The sequence below is a fragment of the Artemia franciscana genome, chromosome 17, assembly GCF_032884065.1.
Source record: "Artemia franciscana chromosome 17, ASM3288406v1, whole genome shotgun sequence".
Classification (NCBI taxonomy): domain Eukaryota; kingdom Metazoa; phylum Arthropoda; class Branchiopoda; order Anostraca; family Artemiidae; genus Artemia; species Artemia franciscana.
In genome coordinates, this window is record NC_088879.1 from 7,632,290 (window position 1) to 7,655,783 (window position 23,494).

At 35.4% G+C, this 23,494-nt stretch overlaps 2 protein-coding genes across 3 annotated transcripts in view; one reads left to right on the plus strand and one right to left on the minus strand.

Annotated features, from left to right (window-relative positions):
- Nucleotides 1-23,494, plus strand: part of LOC136037777 (MFS-type transporter SLC18B1-like) — a 62,199-nt gene that overhangs the window by 28,073 nt on the left and 10,632 nt on the right. For both annotated transcript variants that reach the window (XM_065720597.1, XM_065720598.1), the window contains exons 5-7: nucleotides 15,843-16,029; nucleotides 18,299-18,414; nucleotides 20,836-21,026. In XM_065720597.1, coding sequence (XP_065576669.1) covers nucleotides 15,843-16,029; nucleotides 18,299-18,414; nucleotides 20,836-21,026 — 494 coding nt within the window. The remainder of the gene's footprint in view (nucleotides 1-15,842; nucleotides 16,030-18,298; nucleotides 18,415-20,835; nucleotides 21,027-23,494) is intronic.
- LOC136037776 (uncharacterized) lies at nucleotides 57-13,288 on the minus strand. Its single transcript, XM_065720595.1, has 4 exons — nucleotides 12,893-13,288; nucleotides 10,185-10,442; nucleotides 8,746-9,115; nucleotides 57-7,800 (listed from the first exon to the last, which is right to left on the minus strand). The coding sequence occupies exons 1-4, from the start codon at nucleotides 12,949-12,951 to the stop codon at nucleotides 5,770-5,772; spliced, it is 2,718 nt and encodes a 905-aa protein (XP_065576667.1). The 5' UTR covers nucleotides 12,952-13,288; the 3' UTR covers nucleotides 57-5,769.

The following is a 23,494-nucleotide window of genomic DNA, read 5'->3' on the forward strand; positions in this document are numbered from 1 at the left end:
CCTTGGTGAGCATATTTCTAGTCAAGTTAATTAAGCTGCATCTTGGTCAAGTGCAGAAAGAATCAATGACCAATCAACGCTCACTGCGGTGGGGCTAGACCAACCATATTTTATGCATGTTTACTTTGATAGCATACCACTTTAGCTTATGTTACCTTGAGCTGCAGTTGATGAAATTTAAGTTTCGGATTCCAGTTGCCACTTGTATTGACTAGATGTGCTATATATCGACAATCGTGTGCTTCCGATTTAAACAGCAGGTAGGAATGACTGTGATTGAACGGGGAGCGAAATCCGGCGGGATACTGGGTAGTACGTCAGTTAGTGATTAATGCCCTGCTTTCCACTAGTGAACGATCTAACAATTGAGCTCAGAATAGACAATTGTCTGCTTCCAATTTAAACAGTGGGTAGGAATAACTGAGATTCAAGGTGCAAGGTCTGGGGATTGTGGATTACGTCTGTTAGTGATTAACGCCCTGCTTTCCACTTGTAGACGATCTAACAATTGCATAACTCGTTAGTAAGCCTATTTAAACTGTAAGCGATGTTTGAAGTCGTTGGACAGATAGCTCCAGGGATTAACTACTTAGAAATCTGGACGAATAACAGAAGTAATAACTGAATAACAGAAGTAATTAGAAGTTCCAGCGTATCAAACGTTTGTATCTCTTCTTTTGAGCAATAGAACTTTTCCCCTCTTTGAATGAGATTTTTGAAATATGTAACATTTTCCCCTCTTTGACGAAACATAAGTTCCATGTCTCATTTAGACAAGTGTTTAGCTAAAAACACCAGTTATTTTGTGTCTAAAGCAAACAATATGAAGAATAAACAATGGAAACAACATTGTCTGTTTAAAGCTTACAGGTTGAGATTACATTGTGTCAGGCCCGGATAGAATAGGTACAGAATCCAATTGGATTTTTTGTGAGACCCCCTCTACTGATTAAATATATAAACAGAATTCAGATTCAGTATATATGTTAATAGTGAATATACTATTTGTTACGCTAAACAAATGTCAAGTAATAAACATATTAATAAATTTCATCCAGCAATACAAACTTAAAGTAAATTTATTTTCAACTTTTGAATAGTTCGTAATTTTTCCATTATCTTCAAAACCAATTTGCTTTAAATTTTGAAAAACTTTTTGTTCATTCTGATGGTAGCGCGGGGCCCGATTGGGTTCAATCGTCCTTTATCCATCCCTGCATCGTCTTTCAAATTTTGACTTCATTTTGCCGACTTCACTTGAAAACAATTTGCGAATCCATGGCCTCACTATTGTTCTCATTTTTACAACTTGTCAGACCAAACATTTTCTAAACACAACCTAATACAGAGACATGATCTAAGAATACTGTGGACTTTCTCCCTTCATCAAAGCATGGTATTATGAGCCAAGAGGTAGGATGAATGCTCTGAGTTCATATCTAGCTTTGTGTGCTACTCATGATGCTACATTCAAACAGAACATCTTAGTCTTAGGCTGAAACTCAATGCACTGCACCCGATAGGTGGACTACGGCAATAAGTGTCAACTTGAAACGTTCGGTTGTCTGCTGACTGCACGGTTCAAACAGGTTGTTTACAAGCTTACACCATGTTGACACATTTATTGCTGGTGAGCCAAATGAGTATGAGCAAATGGTGAGCTCATACTCGCAGTCTATTCATAACGCTCTGAGTCATACCTTTGAAATCTTTTAATAATAATTCAAAACGGATTTTAAATTTTTTGGCTACTTTGGACTGGGCTTCGATATTTACTTATGCTGCACACATGATGCCACAAAAAGCATAACCAGAAGTTAAGCGTACTAAACATGTTAGTTATACTTGTTTACAATCACGTGTAATTATCAAAAATTGATTATTCTGAAAGTTTAATTAATATCTGTCTAATCTCGCTGAAGCAGAGGTCTTGCTTGAAGGTCAGTTTTGCTAGCTGATATTTACCTCTTATGTTGCTTTATAATATCAAAATATGCTTATTCGACTTTGTAAAAGCAAGGATGGACTGAAAAAAAGATAACAAAATCATTCACAAAATTCTGCGATAGCGTTTCTACAGCGATTCCTTTAAGGCCCATTCACAATGAGCTTTTATAATACCAAACTTAACAAGCACTAATTTGAGTCAACGAGATTTTGTATGGAATTTTCGGACTGGCTGGAAAATTCTATGAAAATTCTGATTGGCTCAAATTAGTGGTATCTATATCTTGGGGTCAATAAAATATCAGTGTGAATAGACCTTTAGCTAAATCAGACTATAAATATAACAGTTTCTGTTTTGAAGCAAATCAAATATAAATACGTATCACTTTATCAACGGTGAGGGCGAAGAGGGTCCATGTGGTGGTGTATGAGGTAAGTATCAGCTAATCCAACCTAACTTTCATTCAAAAATTCTATTTTGGTGTCGGCACTTGCTTTATACACCGCTACATAGTATAAACTACATAGTATAAAATAGCATAGATTCCAACTGATTTGGTAATTGGTATAAAATATTGTGTCCTCGAAAGTTAACATTAAAGAACATTAACGACTTGTTTTGAGTCAACGTTTGTGTATTTACGGAGGCTAATTTTCAGTAAGATTTTAAAGGACCTTATTTAATTTTTTGGAAAATTTGGGGAAATCCAAAAAGTTGGAGATAGTGGGAGTAGTGCTTGCACTCTACTATAATTGAAATAAATAGTGTACCATTGTAAAGAGAACGTACAGAAAACTTTTTAAAAATAGACAATATCAAAATAATAAACATACTTATCTAATTTTAAATTCAGAGTATCTTCAGAGAACCATTTACCGGCAACCACTAAAAATCTCCAAAATTACCAACTTCAGTTGAAAATAAGGAAATGACAGAAAGATAAAATAAAACAGTAAATAAATAGAAAGATAAATAGTAAAATAGCCAGTAAAATAGTAGCCTACTGACAAAATTTTTTCAGATATATTTCTTTCATGTCCTAATTTTTCTTTTTAGTATTAACAAATAAATAAAAAAAAAACACTTTTACGCTGGAGAAAAATCTAGGAGGTTTACGGTTGCAGGAATATCCATGTGACTACATACCTTTGAAATCAAATATCTAAATAAATTTAGTATAAGAAGTAAATATTAATAGCATGTGAAATAGATAATAGATAACCAGAATAAAAATTTTAATAAAAAAGAATGAACTAAAACAGTAGTAGATAAATAAAACAATAAAGAAGACGGTAATATTCAACCCATCTTCTAATACTCGTCAATTGACTCTCCCTACCCCTTCCTGCACTTCCAAATCCACCTTACCCTCCTAAGCACTCTTACCTTAGCCCATTCTTCTTCCCCTACCCGCCCTGTTACTCACAATAAAATTCAATAAACAACCTCTAAAATAATACTATAATTTCTTTTTAAAGTGAGAAACGTGTTCCACAGCCTTAAGGTTTATTATACCTTTGTCTCAAGACAAACAAATTCCGCTAGGAAGTGCTGATTGAACTTTTTAAAATTTCACCCCATTTTCCTTATTGGTCAAAAGCAAAATGTAAGGCGGGCCTAAATAAACCAATGAAATTAATTTTTGTCTAAAGCTTCGAAGATTGATATTTTTACACAGAGTTTTCTTCTGATTAGAATTTACGACAAAATTTCCGTCAGCGGTATTTAGTTAGATAATGGCAAGAGATTTTTTTTTCTCTTAAACTTACAGTGTCTTATTGGAAATGTCCATATGTTCCAATATGTCCTTCAGCAGAGAAATAGTAATATATTCGTCTGCGTCTTGCAAAGCTTGGTTATCGACGGGTGAAGAGCAAATGAGCACCGTAATTCTCTAGCACAAAATGCCCATTTTTATGAAACTGTGACGACATGCATAGAGTGCACTTTAAAATTTATTGTTTTTCTACTTTTATATGGCACTTGGTATCTATCAAGTGACACTGTAGATACTAAGTACTTGGTATCTACAAAATGAGGTATTTTTAACTTATGAAGGAGTGATCGGATCTTATTAAAATTTGATGTTTTGAAGGATATCGTGTCTCAGAGCACTTCTTTTAAATCTGACCGGATCCAGTGACACTGGAGGGAGTTGGGGGGGGGGAGAAATCTTGGAAAACGCTTAGAGTGGAGGGATCGGGATGGAACTTGGCGGGGAAAATAAAATAAGTCTTAGATATGTGATTCGCATAACGTGAACGGATCTGCTCTCTTTGGGGGAGTTCGGGGGGAGGGTTAATTCTGAAAAAATAGAAAAAATGAGGTATTTTTAATTTACGAAGGAATGATCGGATCTTAATGAAATTTGATTTTTGGAAGGATATCGTGTCTCAAAGCTCTTATTTCAAATCTGACCGGATCCGGTGACATTTGGCGGAGTTGGGGGGACCTAAAATCTTGGAAAATGCTTTCAGTGGAGGGATCGGGATGAAACTTGGAGGGGGAAATAAGCACAAGTCCTAGATACGTGATTAGCTTTTGTCTTGGAAAAATCTTGGAAAACGCTTAGAACGGAGAGATCGGGATGGAACTTGGTGGGAAAAATAAAGAAAAGTCTTGGATACGTGATTCGCATAACGGGAACAGATCCGCTCCCTTTGGGGGAGTTTGGGGAGAGGGTTAATTCTGAAAAATGACACTGTCCCTCCTAAGTTTAAGTCTCCTAAGTTTCCTGAAAAACTGAAATCCTTATAGCAACACGTGGAATTACCACATGTAATTTTATTTTTTAATGAATACTCGTACATAGATTGGGAAGTGATCAATATCATTCTTATGTAACTGGGTTAAACAGAGTCTGGCGAATGTGTAGAAATATATATAATTATAACCAGAATAATTATAAGAAGAATCGGTAGAAATAGACTGTACCTAATACTCGAGATAAAATAAGCATATCAGCAGGGTTAACAAAAGAGCATATGTTTTATTTCTATAAGAATTATTGTTTTTTTGGTTTTTATTATCTCGTTTACTTTTAAAAGAATTTCATAGAAATTTATTTCTTGTAATACAAGTACAATCTAAACGATCACAAATTAAATATAAAAACAGTTTTTTTTCAACTGAAAGTAAGGAGCATAATTTAAACCTAAAAATAATAGAAACTATTACGTATATGAGGGAGGTTGCTACCTGTTTCATAATTTGCTCTTTAATCTAAAGTTTGACTTCTTGCCCCATTCCTGATCTACTTCTGAAGCACACGGGCGGCTTAAGAATCAAAAGCTTTCGAAAGTTATGAAAAACATTAGCGTAAAGAGTAAGGTATTTAGCAGGGGCATCCATATACGTAATAACTCCTGTTTGTTAGAGTTTTGATGATGCTCTTTACTTTAAGTTGAAACAACTGTTGTTGTATTTCATAAATGTTAAAAGAGGGGGTGGGGATACAAATACTTAACAGACACAAACTCACAGATATAAATCAAATAATAAAAGAGAGAACTAATAGATAATTTTGGATACACGGCGGGTTTCATAATTGAAAGGCTATCCAAAAGATTGACTGGAATTGATGACTTGATTAGAATACAAAGTTAAAGGTTTGCAGCTGAAAGGGAAGATGTACAAGGAAAACTGGATCTGCTGTTTTTTAATCGTTATAAGCGATCTGTAACTGTATAACGAAAAGAAAAAAAAAATTCTCTGTACAAAATTGACAGAAAAAAAAGAGTTCTCGGGATAATTAAAGAAAAAAAGACCATGTTTTGGTCTGTTTAGAAGTCCTGTAAACAAAAGTTTACATAAAACAAGAATTAAATTTCGTCAATTTTCCGTTTTTTCTCAGAGATCATCTTTTTTTTTTCTTTCATTTTCGATTGAGCTTCTATGACCTCAGGAAGCTCACGAACGTCCATATTTCGTGCGAGTCTTGAGTCAATAAGCTCGGGAAGTAAGCAATGTTCCCAAAAGTGGTCCAGTTTTGGCAACATCTTTTTCCAAAATTCTATGTCACGTTGGACCTCGACAATTTCAAGATCATTTTCGTCAACAAAGGCTATTAGAAAGCAAGTTTCTTTGTCTATGATATTGAGCTGACCTTGTATTTGGTAATAATATTTGTGTTCCCTTTTGAGTAGAAGACGGTTCTCAACAGGATCCCACCTAAGGAAAAAACCACTCACTAAATTTCCTTGTGCTGCTTCTTTTATTGTTTTGTCTTTTTGAATATTTGTTATTGTTTTAACTTCAACAAGTCCAGAATCGCATATCCCGTCAGGAGAAGTAACAAGCCACCATCTTTCTTTATCAGCAAAAAGGCCAAAATCATTCGATCTTTGAACAACTTGGCCCTTTTTTCTTTCAAAACACGAAATTGCAATTGACTCACATTCAACTCCGTGATTCATTTGCCAGTTGCAATGCACTTGTTTCCCTGTTACTATTTCTTTGACAAGTCTTGCCGAAGATGTGGCAGGCCTACGAACACAGATTGAATGGAACCGTGTGCTTGAAATAGTTTCCATTCTCTTAGAAATCCATCTGGGATTATCAGCCTGGCCAGCCGTAATAACGGGCAACTTTTTCAGCAGTTCAACAGATGGTGTCATTTTTCTCAAATATAATTGTTTGGCAGCCTCAAATTCTGTAGGCAGAAGATCTGGAGTTTGGCAATTAGGCCCATATTCTGAATCATTGTTTGGCAATACTCCTTGGACACTGCTACCATTGCTGGATTGACGTGCCTTGTACCTGCCTCCACGCCTTTCATGTGAAGACGGAATCAGACGCCTTGCACACTGTACAAGTTTTTCACGCTTAGCAGAAAAATCCTTGATTCTATTACTTGGGCTTCTGCCAAAAACACTGTTATATGTGTTTGAGTGCCACTTATTCCCAAGAGAATTGGCAAGGGCTGCTGCTGTCACACGCACTCTATGGGAATTTCGCTTGGAACGGCAAACCTGTTTGTGACCTAAGAATTTGACAACAATTCTCATAAAAGTTTCTGCCATATTTGTGGTAGCCTCGATCAATAGGCTAGGGGCTTTGCGAATGACTTTTTGAAGCTTGTCATTGACTGCTTCTCTAACCATTGTAGGGACTCTTGACAGTTTTCCTTCAACATTGCCCGATTTGCTGCATCCAGAAGAACATTTTTTGTGGTCCCCAAATACATGAGACGGCACATTTTTAATTAGATTTTTTAAATTGTCTACAGAGCCCCCGTCTTCTCGGTTCTTTTTTATTGCACCACGAAGATTTTTTGTAAGGTTTGATATGCAGCTCTTTGTTAAAATTTTGGAGAATGTGTTTTTATTTTTTGCGAGGTTATATAAATCCCCTGTAAAATTCTTAGTAACGTGGTTAGAGCATTCATGCTTCATAATTTCCTTTCCATAGGACACGCGCTCTATAAGGCGTTGATGCACACTAGAGTCTCCATCACCGATAAATTCAAGATATCGTAGCCCATGAATTGAGATACTAAGCACAAAACCCTCTACCATCATATCTTGCTCCATTCCTGAAGAAGACCCGCTCCAGTTGAGGTAGCAAAAGTGATCTGGAGGGGGCACTTTTTTAGTTCTGGCACAAGAGCAAATGTAGCAATACTTATTCTTAGAACTAACAAATAGAACTTTTTTGGTGTAATAGTCAAAAATAATGGCATGGCCAGCTTTTGCATTATAGTCATGTCCTTTCGTCCTTTTATCCCAACCGGCATCCAAAATAACTCTAGTATATGGCATACCGTCTTCTGAAATTCTGCCGTCAGATATAGCCAGGTCTCGAGCTTCCTTTCCATTTACCTGAATAACCGTGTCCAAATCTTCTTTCCATTTCTGAAAAAGAATCTAATATAAACCACACAAATCAGGTAAGTTAAATAAAATATATGTAATATATAAATAAATGTATAAATAAAATATAACTAAAAAGACAGTTTACATGGAGATTAATTGTGACAAAAGGGAAAAAATGAAATGAAGAATAAAACGATAAAGAAACTCCTGGCGAAAATTCATCGGGTGATCGATATTTCGGTATTTCTAACTATGAAAGAAATACCGGAAATAAGCTAACTATATAGAGAAACATACAGCTCGCAAGAAATTGTGGATGCAGTCAAACACACTAATGAGAAACTGGGTTCCAAGCCATTCCTTCCTTATATTTATACCATTAAAAGTCAATTAGGGATACAACTAAAAAAAATTCAGCTTTATGGGTATTTTTGGGGTAAATCCAGTTTTTTAAACGGATCTCTGTAGAATAGGCCTATTTATTGGGCATAAAGAACGAAGCAGATCTAAATCCAGAGTTTTTAAAAGGATCTCTGTAGAATATGCCTATTTATTTTACATAAAGAACGAATCAGATCTTTTGAAGAAAGGAAGTAAAAGAATATAGTAGACAAATACATAAATTTGTAGTTTTTTGTAGTTTTCATCTTTTTGTAGCTTTTGTATGTAGTAAATCTTTTCAAATAAAACGAGTTTCCAGAAAGTTAAAATTCAAAGCCATAAAAGCGACTATAGGCAATGTTGAAACAAATTTTTCAACATGAGAAGTCAAGTGATTTCAACATGAGAAGTTTGATGATGGGTCATACAGTGAGCATCGCGAGTTAGTATTTCTTCGACGTAAAATCCAGGATCCTGGGAATGCCCACTCCTGACTATAACCCCACCATACCCCTTGCCGTTTGCATAGTTCCATGTCGTGAGTCTAAACCACGGACGGCTCAGTGTTAAAATATATAGCAGATATAAAAGTGTATTTCTTACCTGTCCTAACAATGTTTCTGTTCTTTTGAAAATCTTTTGAGATACTGCTGGTAGATCCATCAATCTAAAAACTTCTTCAAGTTGAAACTGGCCCATCCCAGATGAAATTGCTGCCCACACTGCTTTTGTGTTTAAATTTTCAGCGAGTTTTTTTTCTGCCATTTTTGGGATGTAGAATCGATCCCCTTTTTCATTGGTTGTACACAATGGCTGATTAATTTGAACTTTTACTTGTGGGGCTTCTGATTCATTGGTTAAAATAAATTTTTGCCGACACTGTGTTCCAGTGCATTCAAAGTGAATACGAAAAGTGAGGCCAACCCTTGTCATTCTTTGAATTTTCGGTCGTCCAGGATATCCTTTTTCGCAGCTAAAAATACAAGAAGACTAAACCTCTAGTACCGTTTAAACCTAAAATATAGGCAACATGGGCTACATGAAGGCCTCTGCACTAGAACGACAGTTTTGTAATTTCTGGGAAACAAGAGTTAGGTTTCTTTAAACTTTTTTGAACAGTATAAACTTTGGTAAAAAAAAAAAAAAACAAATGTGTAAACTCTTCCGGGTTATTGATATAGATCTACCAGTCGAACCCTATATTGTCAGCAACGCTACCATGGGTCAATAAAGAAGAGAAGAGAGAAAATAGAATATACTTTATGCAGAACATAGACAGTTACTTCACAGAGCGGTAGAAATTACTTACATACTAAACATAAATACCAAACAAATAGATTTTTCAATGAAAATACTCCTCAAACTTTTTTGTAAACTGGGGAGGGCTTAATCTAGGTACGATAATATATCCTCAGAGGCGTCAAAACTAGACGCCATTGAATGTTAATAAGACGAAACTCCCAAAACTAAAGACTACAGAAAAATTTATTAAATATAGGAAATATAACGCTAAGATAGCAAGCGTGCAAGAGTTGACAGCCTGAGCTGCTTTGTAGTAGGAAAAGCAAAGAGAGGGAGGCTGCAATTGGAGACATTTAAAAATCGAAGGGGGCAAAAAGGTGACAAAAAGGTGACGAATCGTGACTTGTGTTATGTCAAATGTATCCTTTTCTATGTGTCCTAGTCTGTGTATGCACTGACAGAAAAAGATAACTAATAAAACTACAAATGCGAGAAATTAAAATATTAATTTTGGAAAAACGCAAAACTTGTAGATTACATACCCCCCCCCTAACACACACACACAAAAGGAAGATACTAAAAAAAAAAAAAATCTCATGTGAGGCTAGGAGGTCAGAGATACTGACCAAAGCGAGTAGAGTGGAGAGAGATAAAAGAAAGGCTTCGGAGCCGCAGTTCACCAACAAAGAATCTTGTGTTCGTGAGTGGTAGAATTTATATTACTAAAAACCACAAATTTCCAACATTTATTTTGTCTTACAGAGAAGGCTAACTGTCTAGGAACTTAAGAAATAACTTACTAGTGGTCATTTATCTTGAGGAGATTGGTAGCAAAATGAAAAACGTTGACAATGTAATTTTCATTAAGTAGTTCTTTAAATCCTTCATCTTCACTAAGTTTTCCTGGCCCTTCAATGACCTTTAAACCATGAAAAGATGCTTCTTGTTGCACGGCTATAATCTGATCTAGTTTTTGCTGACCATCGCTGTCTAATTGACCATATAGTCCTCTTTTTACTGAAATGTCAGTTTTGGGAATATTGTCCCTTTTATTATATCTGTAAAACAAAATGAGTATCAAACAGTTCGTGGTAACAAACTGTAGTAAGGAGCGACCCGGCTCAATGGTAACCGAAACTCCTTAAAGCCGGAATTTAAAACCTTAAAACCGAAACGGAATTTCGATACCAATAGTTACATCAAAAGAATCTGATTTCAAATATATAAGTTTCATCAAGTTTAGTTATACTCATCAAAAGTTACCGAGCCTGACAAAACTCCCTAAAAAGTAGAATCATAGAATCTTAACGAAAATCACACCATGAGATTCAGCATATCAGACAACCCTGTTGTAGAAGTTACAAGCTCACATATACAAAAATGTGGAATTTCGTATTTTTTGCCAGAAGACAGATCACGGGTGCATGTTTATTTTTGTTTTTCCAGGGGTGATCGTATCGACCAAATAGGCCTAGAATATTGCAAGAGGGCTCATTCTAAAGAAAATAAAAATTTCTAGTGCCCTTTTTAAGTGACCGAAAAAATCGGAGGGCCCCTAGACCCCTTCCCCGCTCATTGGTTTCACAAAGTCAACGGGTCAAAATTTTGAGATAGCCATTTTGTTAAGCATATTCAAAAACCTAATAACTATGTCTTTGGGAACGACTCAATCCCCCACAGGCCCAGGGGGGAGAGGCTGCAAGTTACAAACTTTGACGATTGTTTACATATAGTAATTGTTATTGCAAAGGGTACAGCCGTCTTTTCAGGGGAATTTTTCACAGTGGGGTTGGGGTGGGTCGGATCTTTCCAAGGAAGAATGTATCATGAGGGAATAAAATTTCCATTAAGAGAGAGGGGTGGCAGGATTTTCTAGCATTATTAAAAAAATAAGGTAAAAATAGATAAAAAAAAATGTTTTCGGCTGGAATTAAGGAGCAGCATTAAAACTTAAAACGAACAGAAAATATTATGTATATAAGGGGGTTCGTCTCCTCCACAATAACTTGCTCTTTAACCTAAAGTATTTTTAGTAATTTCTACTATTTATATCGAGGTCTTTGTGATTCAGGGGTTATTATTAAAGAATTGGGATGAAATTCGAGCTTTAGTGTTAAGACAAAGGTATTGAAGATTGAGCGAGCCTCCTCATATACGTAATAAAAATATACCAAAATAGAAGTTCGTTCATTTAGTTAATTCGCAAGTTGCGTATATTATTACTAATAAAAACGTTCGAAAAAAAAAACAGTTCTAGTTGTATTTTTAAGTAACCACAATTGGAGGGCAACTAGGCCGCCCCCACCCCTTTTTTTAAAAGTATCCATGTCAAAACATGTATTAATGCAAAAACATTCCGAATTAAATTAACAAACAATTTTTTTTAACTGCAAGTAAGGTTAAGTTTTAAGAAAACTTAAAACGAACAGAAACTATTCCGTGAATGAAAGGGGTTTTCCCCTCTTCAGGCAATTAAATAAAAAAAAAGTTTTTCCAACTGAAAGTAAGGAGCGACATTAAAACTTAAAAAGAACAGAAATTATTCCGTATATGAAAGGGGCTGTTCCCTCCTCAGCGCCCCACTCTTTACGCTAAAGTTTTTTACTGTTTTAAAAAGTAGAGTTGCGAGAAAGAGAACTTGAAAAAAAACTTAAGCGTAAAGAGCTAGGTGTTGAGGAGGGAACAGCCCCTTTCATATACGGAATAATTTCTGTTCTTTTTAAGTTTTAATGTCGCTCCTTACTTTCAGTTGGAAAAACTTTTTTTTTTTAATTTAATTGCCTGAAAGAACTATCAATTGGTCTAAATTGATCTAAAATAATTTATTAGGCCTGCCATTGGCATTGCTCAGCAGTTTTTCGAACTAATCACGCACATGATCAATAGAGTAAGTACATTAGAGTATCCTCTCGTATGAATAACACTGTTCTATGCAAAACTTTTCTAACCGTTTAAGAAAGTAGCCTTATTCTATGGAAATACACAAGTCTGTGACATAAAAAGATTTTCTTGTGCAAAATGCTCGAATGTAGCAAAAAAGAATAGTTATTAAAATTTACAGGGGAGAATTTTATACAGTAGGAACTTTCTCTAATAGGGGTTTTAATACGAGGGGGGGGGGTGCTCCAAGGAAGCCCCTTGAAAAAGAGGTGGCAAATTTCTTAACAATATTTGGAAAAATGACAAGAAATTAATTAAAAAAAGTAGTTTTTTAAACTTAAAATAAGGAGCAACATAAAAATATAAGATAAACAAAAGTTGGTGCTTAATAAAATCCTTATCTTAGGCTTGCTCTTTACGCTAAGTTTAACTTTTTGTTCCTATTCTAAAGAACGAATCCTGGAACATAAGGGATGTTTATTCGAATAAGAAGCTTTTTCTAAAAATCTTTAGCATGAACAGCAAGGAATTATTATTAACATTGGATTTACCTTTAACAGGATAGACTGAATAATAAAATTATACTATGTACATAATTATAAAACAATAGAGGAGGAAATTAACTTGCCTTCGGAACTGTCCCAACTTTCTCCTTTTATTTAACGCTGCTGCTTTCTTATTACCCATTATCTTCTCATAGAACAATATTAGATACAATGTAAAGAAACTTCTTTACAATATTAGATACGACCCAGAGATATCAACAGGCAGTTTACAGCTCTGATGAGTAACACCCAATCATATGTGTTCTCTCCCCAAAACCACCCACTGCATTGAATCTCCTGACGATAAACCCAAATTCAGCACTTGTGCGCCCTCTCGGATTCATTGAATATTCTCAATTTTCTGTTTTTTATAGAACTTTAAACTGCGTTTTTAAGACAAATTTAAGCAATATTGTAATTTTAACCACGCAAGTAAATAGATCAGGAAGTTCTGAATACAACGGTGTGTATATTTTTTTATTTTGATCGAAAATAAAGATATACAAAATTTTTAATGAGACCCTACTTTTCAAAAGTATTTACAAGGTTTTTGAAAGATAAAAAAAAATAAGGAAAACTAAAAAAAAATCTAAGATAGAGATTTTCAAGAACACAGTCTTCGCTATCGAATGGTATCTCTATCTCAATATTGTGGTGAAGTACAAAGAAATAGAAGCTTCCAGAAATTTAACATGGGAAATCGGAACAGGGATCATAAACCTTAATGGTAGCGGATTCTATAGTACAATAGATGGTAGCGACAGATTGGCATACATGGTAGACAATGGTAGCGACAGATGGACATACATGGTAGACAATAGGTGCTCCATTGAAAGTCTAGACCAAGTACCATGATATAAATTAACAACTATATTATAGCTAAGCCTAGCTCCATAATTATGCAGTTAACTTTTAATTTAGTAAAATCTTTTTATATCGGGTGCTACAATATCGGGTGTTTCAGTGGCAACACTGAAACAAAAATACTGCAGCCGGGTAGTCTCATAGTTGACCGACATTAAGGAGCTTCAGGGACATAAAACCAGCAGTGGTGTCATGCATTTCCTTCACCTGCCTGATTTTTCTAACAGCTTTGTTTTGTAGAGCTTTTACTCTTCTATAGTTTCATATAGGTTGCTGCTCCACAGGAGTTAACCGTAGGAGACGTATGGATAAACTATCGAATAGTACATGGTTAGAAGTATGCCATAGTATGTTACCTCGGTGATTGTACTGATAATTCCGGGGGGAAATGCAGCCTAGTCTTTTTGAAAGCATAATTTCCTAAACACAGAGGAAATGATTGAGTTTCTTAGCACTTCTTGGCAAAATGCTAATTTTCGGCGACTTTTTTTATGGTGCAGGCAGGCAATTCACTAATGACATCTACTGTGAAAAGACTGAACAGAATATGACAGAATGACAGTGGATTGATAATCCACTGTCAGTATACTCTAAAGGGTTTCTTGTGCCCATACTTTAGTAGGACTAAATATTTGTTCCTCCCTGTCTATCCTCCTAGATCTAAAATCGAAAAAATTGCCACCTCCTTTCCTCTATGAAGACGCATCCCCCTCCTCATATTCTCGTAAATTTTCACCGAGGCCTTGCTGGCCTCAACAAAACTACCCTATATACATAGTCTTTATCCGTCCGCTGGGCATCTCAAGATCCTTTTCTAGCCTTTGTTGATACGCCTAATGTCTGAGAACACCAGTTTCTGCGTGAATAATTGGTTATCTTGGTAACTCTCAGCTGATCACTAATTTAGGCTCTTAAGGAAATCATAAGATGCTGTACAACTGGTACCTGAAGCTAATGATAATTCTTGTACATCAGTGGGTTTCGTTAAATGGGTGTGAGTTTTATGTGCAGTTTTGTAAGTCTATCCTCCCTCACAGTTAAGGATGATTTGAATCTTTCAAAAAAAATTTTGTTTTGGGGGGAGGAAGTGGGATGGGTGCAAGGTGTCTTCGAATTATTTGTTGAGGGGAAGTGTGCCAAAGGTTTTTCCTCTAGATCTTCATAATTTAGCGTACGCTACTTTTTCTTGTGCCTCTCATCTGATAGTCTCTGCTGCTAGTTTTTTTTTAACAATGAGCAGCGTTTTGACTAATGTCAACAGTTCATTCTGGAATTATCTGAAAAATATCTATCAGGAAAATATCATATCACTCTGTTCTTTCTTTCCTTTGCCCCTTATTTTTTAGTGTCAGTTTGTTGATAACTGCAGCTGCACAAGCTTTTTTTTTTTTTTTTTTTTTTTTTTTTTTTTTTTTTTTTTTTTTTTACTTCTCTGCTGTAATAAAATACAATTTTTTCAGACAAGATAAGAAAACGGAAAACCTGGAAAAGAAGAAAAACGAGAATATTTACAGCCAGTGAAAGTGAAAATTCAATGCAAATATTTTATAAATACTTCAGAAAGTTTATCCGTATAAAGTACAGAAATTATTTATAAATTTTTTCGGAGGGGAGAAAAGCAGAAAAATTTATTTCTGGTTTTTTGATTGACTGTTATTAAGGACCAGTGTCCCAATTCTATCTCCATAAAAAAAGGAAATACTGAAACTGCCAAAAATATGCAGAAAACTTTGGACCTCGGACAATGTTACTTCGTTGATAATGTTAAGAAAACTGAATAAACTTTGATAAAAATTTATCTAATTTTGTACATTACATCTTTTTCTTCATCTAAAGATAAATGATAAAATCTAAAAATTTAAAACAATTTTGCGAAAAACCAACAAAACTCCAATTATATAAATGCATCTATAGAGCAGCATATAATTAATTTTATCATTAGTTTATGATAAACTCTAATTTATGATAAAGTTTCTGTAAGTATTTTCGAGCCATGTGCAAATGGCTCGAAAACCTCCAAAAACTATACAAAATGAAAAACAGTTGGACTTAATATTTTAGTGAAAATCCAGTGCGATCTACCAGTTTTCCGCCGAAAATCACAAGAATTTTACAAATTTTATAAAAAGAAAAGCGGAAACACTGACTACAGCTGCTCTCCTTTTTTAGGCTTCATTAGAAACCTTCTATGGGGTAGGGTTGATTGCTGGACCGGCTTTGGGTGCTATTTTCTATCATATTGGAGGATTCAGCTTACCCTTTGCTGTATTTGGAGTGATTGTTGGTGTTGAAGCCATCTTTTCTTATTTCTTTCTTCCAAGCTATGAACCAACAGATGTAGACACGCAAAATCCATGTAAGTTTTATAGCTAATTGTGACATATTTGTTAGAATTAACTTATCGCAAATAACAATCAAATAACTGCTATTATATCAAAATCTATTTTCTATGTATTATTGCGTAGAGGGCAAAAGGTGTACATTTGAGGTTACATTGAGACAATACTTAAGGCGTATAGCTCGCAATGATTCAAATATTAAGATTACATTAACTTTAGCTCAAAATTGGCTAAAGCTGTGATTTCTTCTTATGAATATTTAAAATCCAAAACTGCTGGCGTTGCTCGGAAATCATTAATTGAAATTAAATAATTGACAGCTATAATTTCAATCCCAAAATTATGTGATATTCAGCCCATATGAAGTGTCTGATGAAGCAGTTCGTACCACCGTAGTGTTTAAAGTCAATAAACTTTCTCGAAAAATAGGCGCTTTTACCGTAAACGCAGGTCACTTTACAATTTACTTCCACGACACGTCACAACCTGCTCACGTTACGCACACAACACCTTCCTATTCCGTCACACACAAAAAAAATAGACTTTTAATATCTGAGTGTCCATGCCCTGACGGTGATGTCACCAAATTACTACTACTATTAATAACAACTCACTGTGGCATCAAGCTGCCTGAGGCCACCACAGCTCCGCCTCCATCAAAACCTCCCTCTTTACACCCTCCCAAAAAGTTCCCGTTTGCCTTAAATTTTTCCATCTTCCAACGATATCTTCCAACCCTATTTGGAGACGACCTGCTTTTCATCTAACTCTAGATGGTTGGCTGACAAGGTCGATTTTTGGTCATCTGTCATCTTTCATTCGCAGGATGTGTGCTAGCTACCTCAACAAACTGCGGACTAGATAGTGGTGAGTGTATAGCGCTCTGAGCCATTCCCCGATGTTTCACTGTAAGAGCCAGCGTTTGTTGCCGCGATTAAGTGAGTATCAGATGACGTTGACGCCCACTCTCTGAAACTACTAATTCTTGTACTACTAGAACGATTCAGTGTAATAAGTCACGCTCATTCAAACTATATTTCCCGACACGTATCAACCAATAAACGTACCTTAGAAATTTAGCGAAAATTGGTTGGAGACTTTTTATTTTTACCATTCCGCTGCTTTAACTGCCGCAGGACTGGTCACTTCACCTGCGACTGTAAGAATAACACACTATGTTTCAAATATAGTGTTACTGATCATAAATAAGCTTCTGATTCCCCGTTTGTGAGGAATGGCTTCTGTGTTGATTGTATAACTACAGGCCATACATGACATAACGTAAGGTGTACGAATAATCTTAAACATTTAAATCCATGAGCTCAAATATTAGCCCATACTTATGTATACAAATTCGAGCCGTCCTGGCCGAATGAGCTGGTGCGCTGGATTTGAGATCCCTTGTCTGAGAGGATGGGGGTTCGAATCCTGGTGTACCCAATTCTTCAGTTTGGGACGGGGGTCAGTGGCGTTACTCTGTATGCCTAGCCAGAGTCGACCAAGATCTAAATGGATACCTGGAGAAATCTGGGGAAGGTAAACAGGAAAGGTGTACGAAAGCACAGGATGGTTGGCCCCCAACCCCCCATTGCACTTCCTGGCTTAAGGGCCAAGAAACAGAGATCAGCACCGCCGGTACGGACTGTAAAGTCTAATGCCGTATCCTTTACCTTTACTTCTTTACCATACTCATGGATTATAAATGGCTCTTTTGTTAAAGATCTCTAACTTTTGGTGATTCTACGCTCCCAATTTGATGCGGTACACCTTCAAAGACATTTTGTTTCCGAACAGCATCAACATAGAGTCACTTGATGATGCGGCAGCTTACTGTGTTGTTGCAGGCAGCTCCGTAATAAGGACTGACCCTCTGGTAGGTGATCTTTCTGGTGATCAGAAAAGGAAGATCTGGTGATGTTTCTGAAATTTTCTTCACGTTGCAGCTTTTTCGAAACAAATAATCATTGTTTAGCATTTTGAGTTTTCTACTTTCTACTTTGCACCTTGTTTACTAATTTACTATTCATCTATTTCATTCCAATTATATTCCTCTCTCTCTCCTCCTCTCTCTCTCCCCTCTCTCTTTCTCTTTCTCTCCCTCTCTCTCTCCCCCCTCCCCCAATCTCTCTCTTCCCTCTCTCTCTCTCTCTCTCTCTCTCTCTCTCTTCTCTCTCTCTCTCTCTCTCTCTCTCTCTCTCTCAACCTCTCTCTCTCTCTCTCTCTCTCAACCTCTCTCTCTAACCCTCTACTCCAAACAAACAGTTTGAAAGTAATTTATTATTTTAGTTTTGGTTTTACAAGTTCTGAAAGTTCCTGGAATTTTGTTGGCAGCATGCACAATTGTTGTTTCTGCTATTTCAACTGGTTTTATTGCGACCACTCTTGAGCCGCATTTGAGACAGGTAAGTAATCGAATATCTTATACAAATATTAAATTTAATAAACAACGCGTATAAAGGCGTCCTTGGTCGTCAGTTCGTCCTTGTCTGGGTTGGGAGGATGTCATAAATAAAGATTTAAAAGAAATGGGAACTTTCTGGGAGGGTGTAAAGAGGGAGGCCTTGAATGGATTAGGTTGGAAGAGGAGCGTGCATAGCTGTGTTGGCCTCAGGCGACTTGGTGCTGCAGTGAGTTATTGTTATTAGTAGTAGTATAAAGTCGGGATTCTAAACAGCCAGTAAAGAAAAGTAACTAGGCAGATCGGCTAAAAACACAGGCATAATAATAATTTTCAAGTGCTACAGTCACTTTTTCACCTGTATGTTTTCTTCAAGGTCATCAATATGACTTTTACCTGTTGGGAAAGTTTTCATAATTTATTTTTTTTTTTTGGGGGGGGGGGTAGAAAGATGGATTCAAACGTCTGTGGCCTCACAAATCAACAATAAAAGCTCTGTAACCAATAATGAAGGTGAATAAAAAGGGTGACCAGCACGATGGAAAAAAACTGGTCTGCATGGCAGCATTGGATTGGTCTATGGTCAGTAAAAAAAAGAGTAATGACTTGGTATCTACCCCTCAATCCTAGTTGTAATGCTAAAAGGGATACCATTTCGGAAAGCCAAGGAAGGATCCAGGGGTGCCAATAGGGAAGGGGGACAAATCTCCTCGACTTTTCTTCTAAATTCTTTGTTCCTTCCCCCTTGGCAAAATTCCTTTTCTTGGTATGTTTATTGAAAGGAAACTTAAAAAAATGACGTCTGCCTCCCTCTCCTAATTTCTTGGAAGCAATGCTTATTTTGTATCCTCACTATTTTAAAATTCAAACGGGGCAACTCATTGCCCACACGAATCTTCAATAATTCTCATCTGCTAACTGTAACTCTTTTTGATATGGTTCTCAAGATAGAGAGAGATAAAGAGAGAGAGAGATAAAGAGAGAGAGAGAGAGAGAGGGGGGGGGGAGAGAGAGAGAGAGAGAGAGAGAGAGAGAGAGAGAGAGAGAGAGAGAGAGAAAGAGAGAGAGCGAGAGCGAGAGCGAGAGATACTTTCATTTGAAAAAAACAACAAAACACGTAATATTTTTGCTGCATCTGCCATGAAAACTCCTAAGGGCTTGTTGGCAGCATGTGGGAATCCTTTATTCTAGATATTCTAAAAAAAAAAATATTATTGACATTATTCTACTTTGTTATAATACCAAATACACACATTTACAACAAACATTCTACTTACATAAAACCCATAATAATAAATTATATTCTTTTACAAGAAAAAATTTTTTGGCTGCGGCCTTGAAGGCTACCAGATTATATGCATTCCGAATTGCAACCGGTATTGTATCCCATAAGAGGGAGCAAAATTGTGCACGCAGGGAGTACAGAGAGCATAAATACTTCGCATAAAGATTAAAGGCTATCGAGAAAGTATAGGCAGTGAATTTGTGGTTGTGAAACACTAATCACTAAATCACAAAGAGTGAATCAACAGAAAATCATTGTAGGTAGTGAACCTGTAAAAGAGGAGGTTTGGTGTTTGACCGAAGATTTGTCTAAGCATAGTGTCATGTACTTGTTTGATTGACCATTTATGCAAAAACAAGCTGTAAAAGAAGTGCGGTTCGTTCCCACTTTTTAGGGCTATAATGAAGGAGTGGTTAAATTGTCTAGGCCACGTTTAATGGACGAGGGATAATGGGCTGCAAAAATTGTGTTTTTGGCCATCCATCTTGGACAAAACAAAACCGGGTCGTCCTTGAATGAGGTAAAAAAAACCCATAAGAAAAGGATTGGAAGAAGGTTGAAACTTCATTGAAGGGACTGAAGAGTGAAAGTTTGAACAGGTTAGAGTGGATGACCTGGAACATCTGTGCTTTTAATCAGCCAACTTGGTCCTGCTGTAAGTTTATAATAGCAGTAGTAACCTTATCTTAATATACTTATTTACAGCTTGTTTAACAAGTAATTTTTTTTGAGGGTCCATTTCTCTACAAATTTGCTAAGGACTTTGCTTTTCTTTACCAAAGAAAACTCATCGACAGAATTCTCACAACTCTGGAAGTAGATGTCTTTATCCTAGTCCAGTAAGAATGTAGTTTGACCTCAAGCAAATTTCTATACAAATGATTCTTTCTCTACACGACAAAAAAATATGTGCTGATTCCAAATCCGGAAAGTTTGCCTCTAGCCCTTTGACAAATTTAAATTCCCTTAGGTTGAGGATGAATTTTATTAATGTAAAGAATGCCGTCCTGAAAAGAAAGTTCCGAATATAGGACATGGTATAGGGGTTTTATCTAAAATCACTGCAAACATTAGAATATTACAGAAAATTGGAATTAGGATCCAAGAATTGAGGATTTATCTCTTTATTCCTCATTTTAGTTCAATCTAAGTCATGCTCAAATTGGAAGCGTTTTTATGATTGAAGGTGGCACGTATGCTGTTTTTGCACCGATATGGGGGCGTGTTTGCGATCGATTAGATACGCCTGAGATAGTCACAATGGCTGGTAGCTCATTCATGCTTGTTGGATTTATTTTTCTCGGACCTTTACCGATTATTCCAATCCCAACGTGAGTTTTTTAAGTAAATTTATCTTTATCATTTTTTTCTATATATTTATATATTATATATTATTATATATTTATATACATATTTATATATATTATATTATATTATACATGTTTATATCTATTTATATTTATATATATATATATTTATATATTATATATTTATATATTTACATACCTTTATGTATTTATCATATATTTATCGTATTATCAGAGCTGTTTAATTCTATGGGTTCACTTCACCGTCTCTACTCGGTAAGAACTTTGAAATACTTCATGTTTCTATACCACAAATTATGTATATTTATTTTAATCTTATAAATATATTCGATGCAAATGAACTGTATTCCATTTTGATTTTAGTACAGTCCTTCTGTCGAACACAATATTTTATTTTTTTTAAAGAAAATATCATAAGTTTCTAATATCAATATTTCATGGTTTTATTTTGAAAATACTGAGTAAGATAAGTGTGTCTATTGAGATTACTAACTGTATTCTCCTCTGTAGCATCTGATGCTACGTTCAGACGGACAAGATTATGGTAAAACTCTTTAAATATTTGCTTTTATATATAACTTATAGAATTTTTCAAAATATTTTATATTTTATTGTAATTGAGAACTCGCTAAGAATCTTTGAGATCTTCCTAACAACCTTACAGAATATAAAAAACATCAACACATTTGCTTGTTTAACAACAAAATTGTTTAACAAGCAAATGTTTCACTATCCATTTTTAAGCTACTAAACAAATTTAATTGCCCTAAGATACATTCCCTCCGTGTTAACTTATCCTTTATCAGGCCGTTTTTGGAATATACATGTCCGGTTTGGCATTCGCAACTTTCAAATGAACTTAGTGACAAAATCGAGTCGGTCCAAAAGCGTTCGCTCAGGATCATTTACAAAGAAGGCAAAATTCCATACTCCTTCCTCCTTAAAGCTGCGCGCATTACCACCTTAAAAGAAAGGTAATTACCACCTTAATTGAATTATTAGCACGATTGAATTATTTAATTGAATATTGATTGCATGATTTAATTGAATTATTATTATCAGCATGGAATTAAATCCATGCTGTTATAGAAAGGTTTCGCAAAAGTTTTATACCCTTTATTCTGGAACACCTTAATAATAATTCGTGATTATGTAATTGCCAAATTCCCCTTTTCCTCTATTGCCGTTTTTATTCTTTTTTTTATTTACTGCAATGTTTTTGTAATTTAATTGTTAAGTTTACTGATTTGCCCTTTATCTTTAATGATTTTGCTTTTTTAATTCCTTTTAATTTGAAGTGTTTGACTTTTTTACTTTTTCTTAGCTTTTAGTGACATATAAAGCGAATTCGGCTCTATAGAGCTTGTGATAGTCTTTTACAAATAAATATTATCTTATCTTATCCTGTCCAAAAATAATATAGTTATCTGGTACAAAGCTGGAGCTAAAATTGAATAAAGTACACCAAATAAGTCATATTACACATTATATTGGTACAAAAAAATTAACCTAAAGCTTGAAAAGAAGAATTGTATGCCATTTCGTTTATTAGGCAGGGCACACAAGGCACTGGTAGCTGATTGGCGTTTTTTTTTTTTTTTACTTTATGGATGTGTTTTATTTTCCCTTGTTTTGCTTTTACCTCTTTTTTGTGTTTTGCCTGTTTTTCTTTATCCCGGAATTCGTGGCCATAGAGTATTGTTTATGTGGGGGGGGGGAGTATTTGATTTTATTTTTTATTATTTATTGGATCTATTTTATAGCAAACTTCAACGGGAGAACCTCAAATACTTCTTCTAAAAGTTTAAGTGGTGGTACTTATAGTTTGTAAATTGGCTAAACTCATTTTGTGACGCCAAACTAAAATGACCTTTGTGCAGAAAAGAAATCGTTTTTCCTCTTACAAGTTGCAGAAAAATCAACAAACCCAAATTTGATGTCCTACTCACTCAATCAAGTACTTCCAGTAGTCACATTGTCGCAAACCTTCAAATGGCCATAATTTCTAATTAGAATAGCTTCCGGTCAAACAACTTGTGTTTTCAATCCCAAGGGAGTGTTGAAATCCAAAACGTGTTATGTACATATGGGTTGTCAAAAAGGTGAAAATCATAAATGACTGAGCGCATTATTTTGGAATTTTTAGGGAATTGTAGGGGGGGGGTGATGGCCTGACCGAAAAGGCAATATTTGCTTTGCTACTATTACTACTACTACCACTAAAATTACTGCTTTTTTAGTGATTAATACCAAGGATGAGAGTATTGAAGTGAAAAATTGTTGAGGGCTTATGGGTAATTTGTTGCCTATATATATAGTTGAGGGCAATTTGGTTATAGTGACTATTAAAGGACAATATAGCTTTACTTTGACTGATGAGGAATTAATTTAGATTTTTCTGAGTTTATTTGATGTCCGTGACAATACAGTGACAAAAGAAGTGTTTAAATGCTTCTTGGGGTAAAAGCATT

Excerpts from the sequence above, each read along its gene's own strand:
- LOC136037776 (XM_065720595.1), bottom strand. The coding sequence starts at position 12,951 with ATGGGTAATAAGAAAGCAGCAGCGTTAAATAAAAGGAGAAAGTTGGGA. Across the intron at positions 10,443-12,892 it reads AAGTTGGGACAGTTCCGAAG|ATATAATAAAAGGGACAATA; the intron begins GCAAGTTAATTT and ends TTTGTTTTACAG. Across the intron at positions 7,801-8,745 it reads CAGAAACATTGTTAGGACAG|AAATGGAAAGAAGATTTGGA; the intron begins GTAAGAAATACA and ends ATTCTTTTTCAG.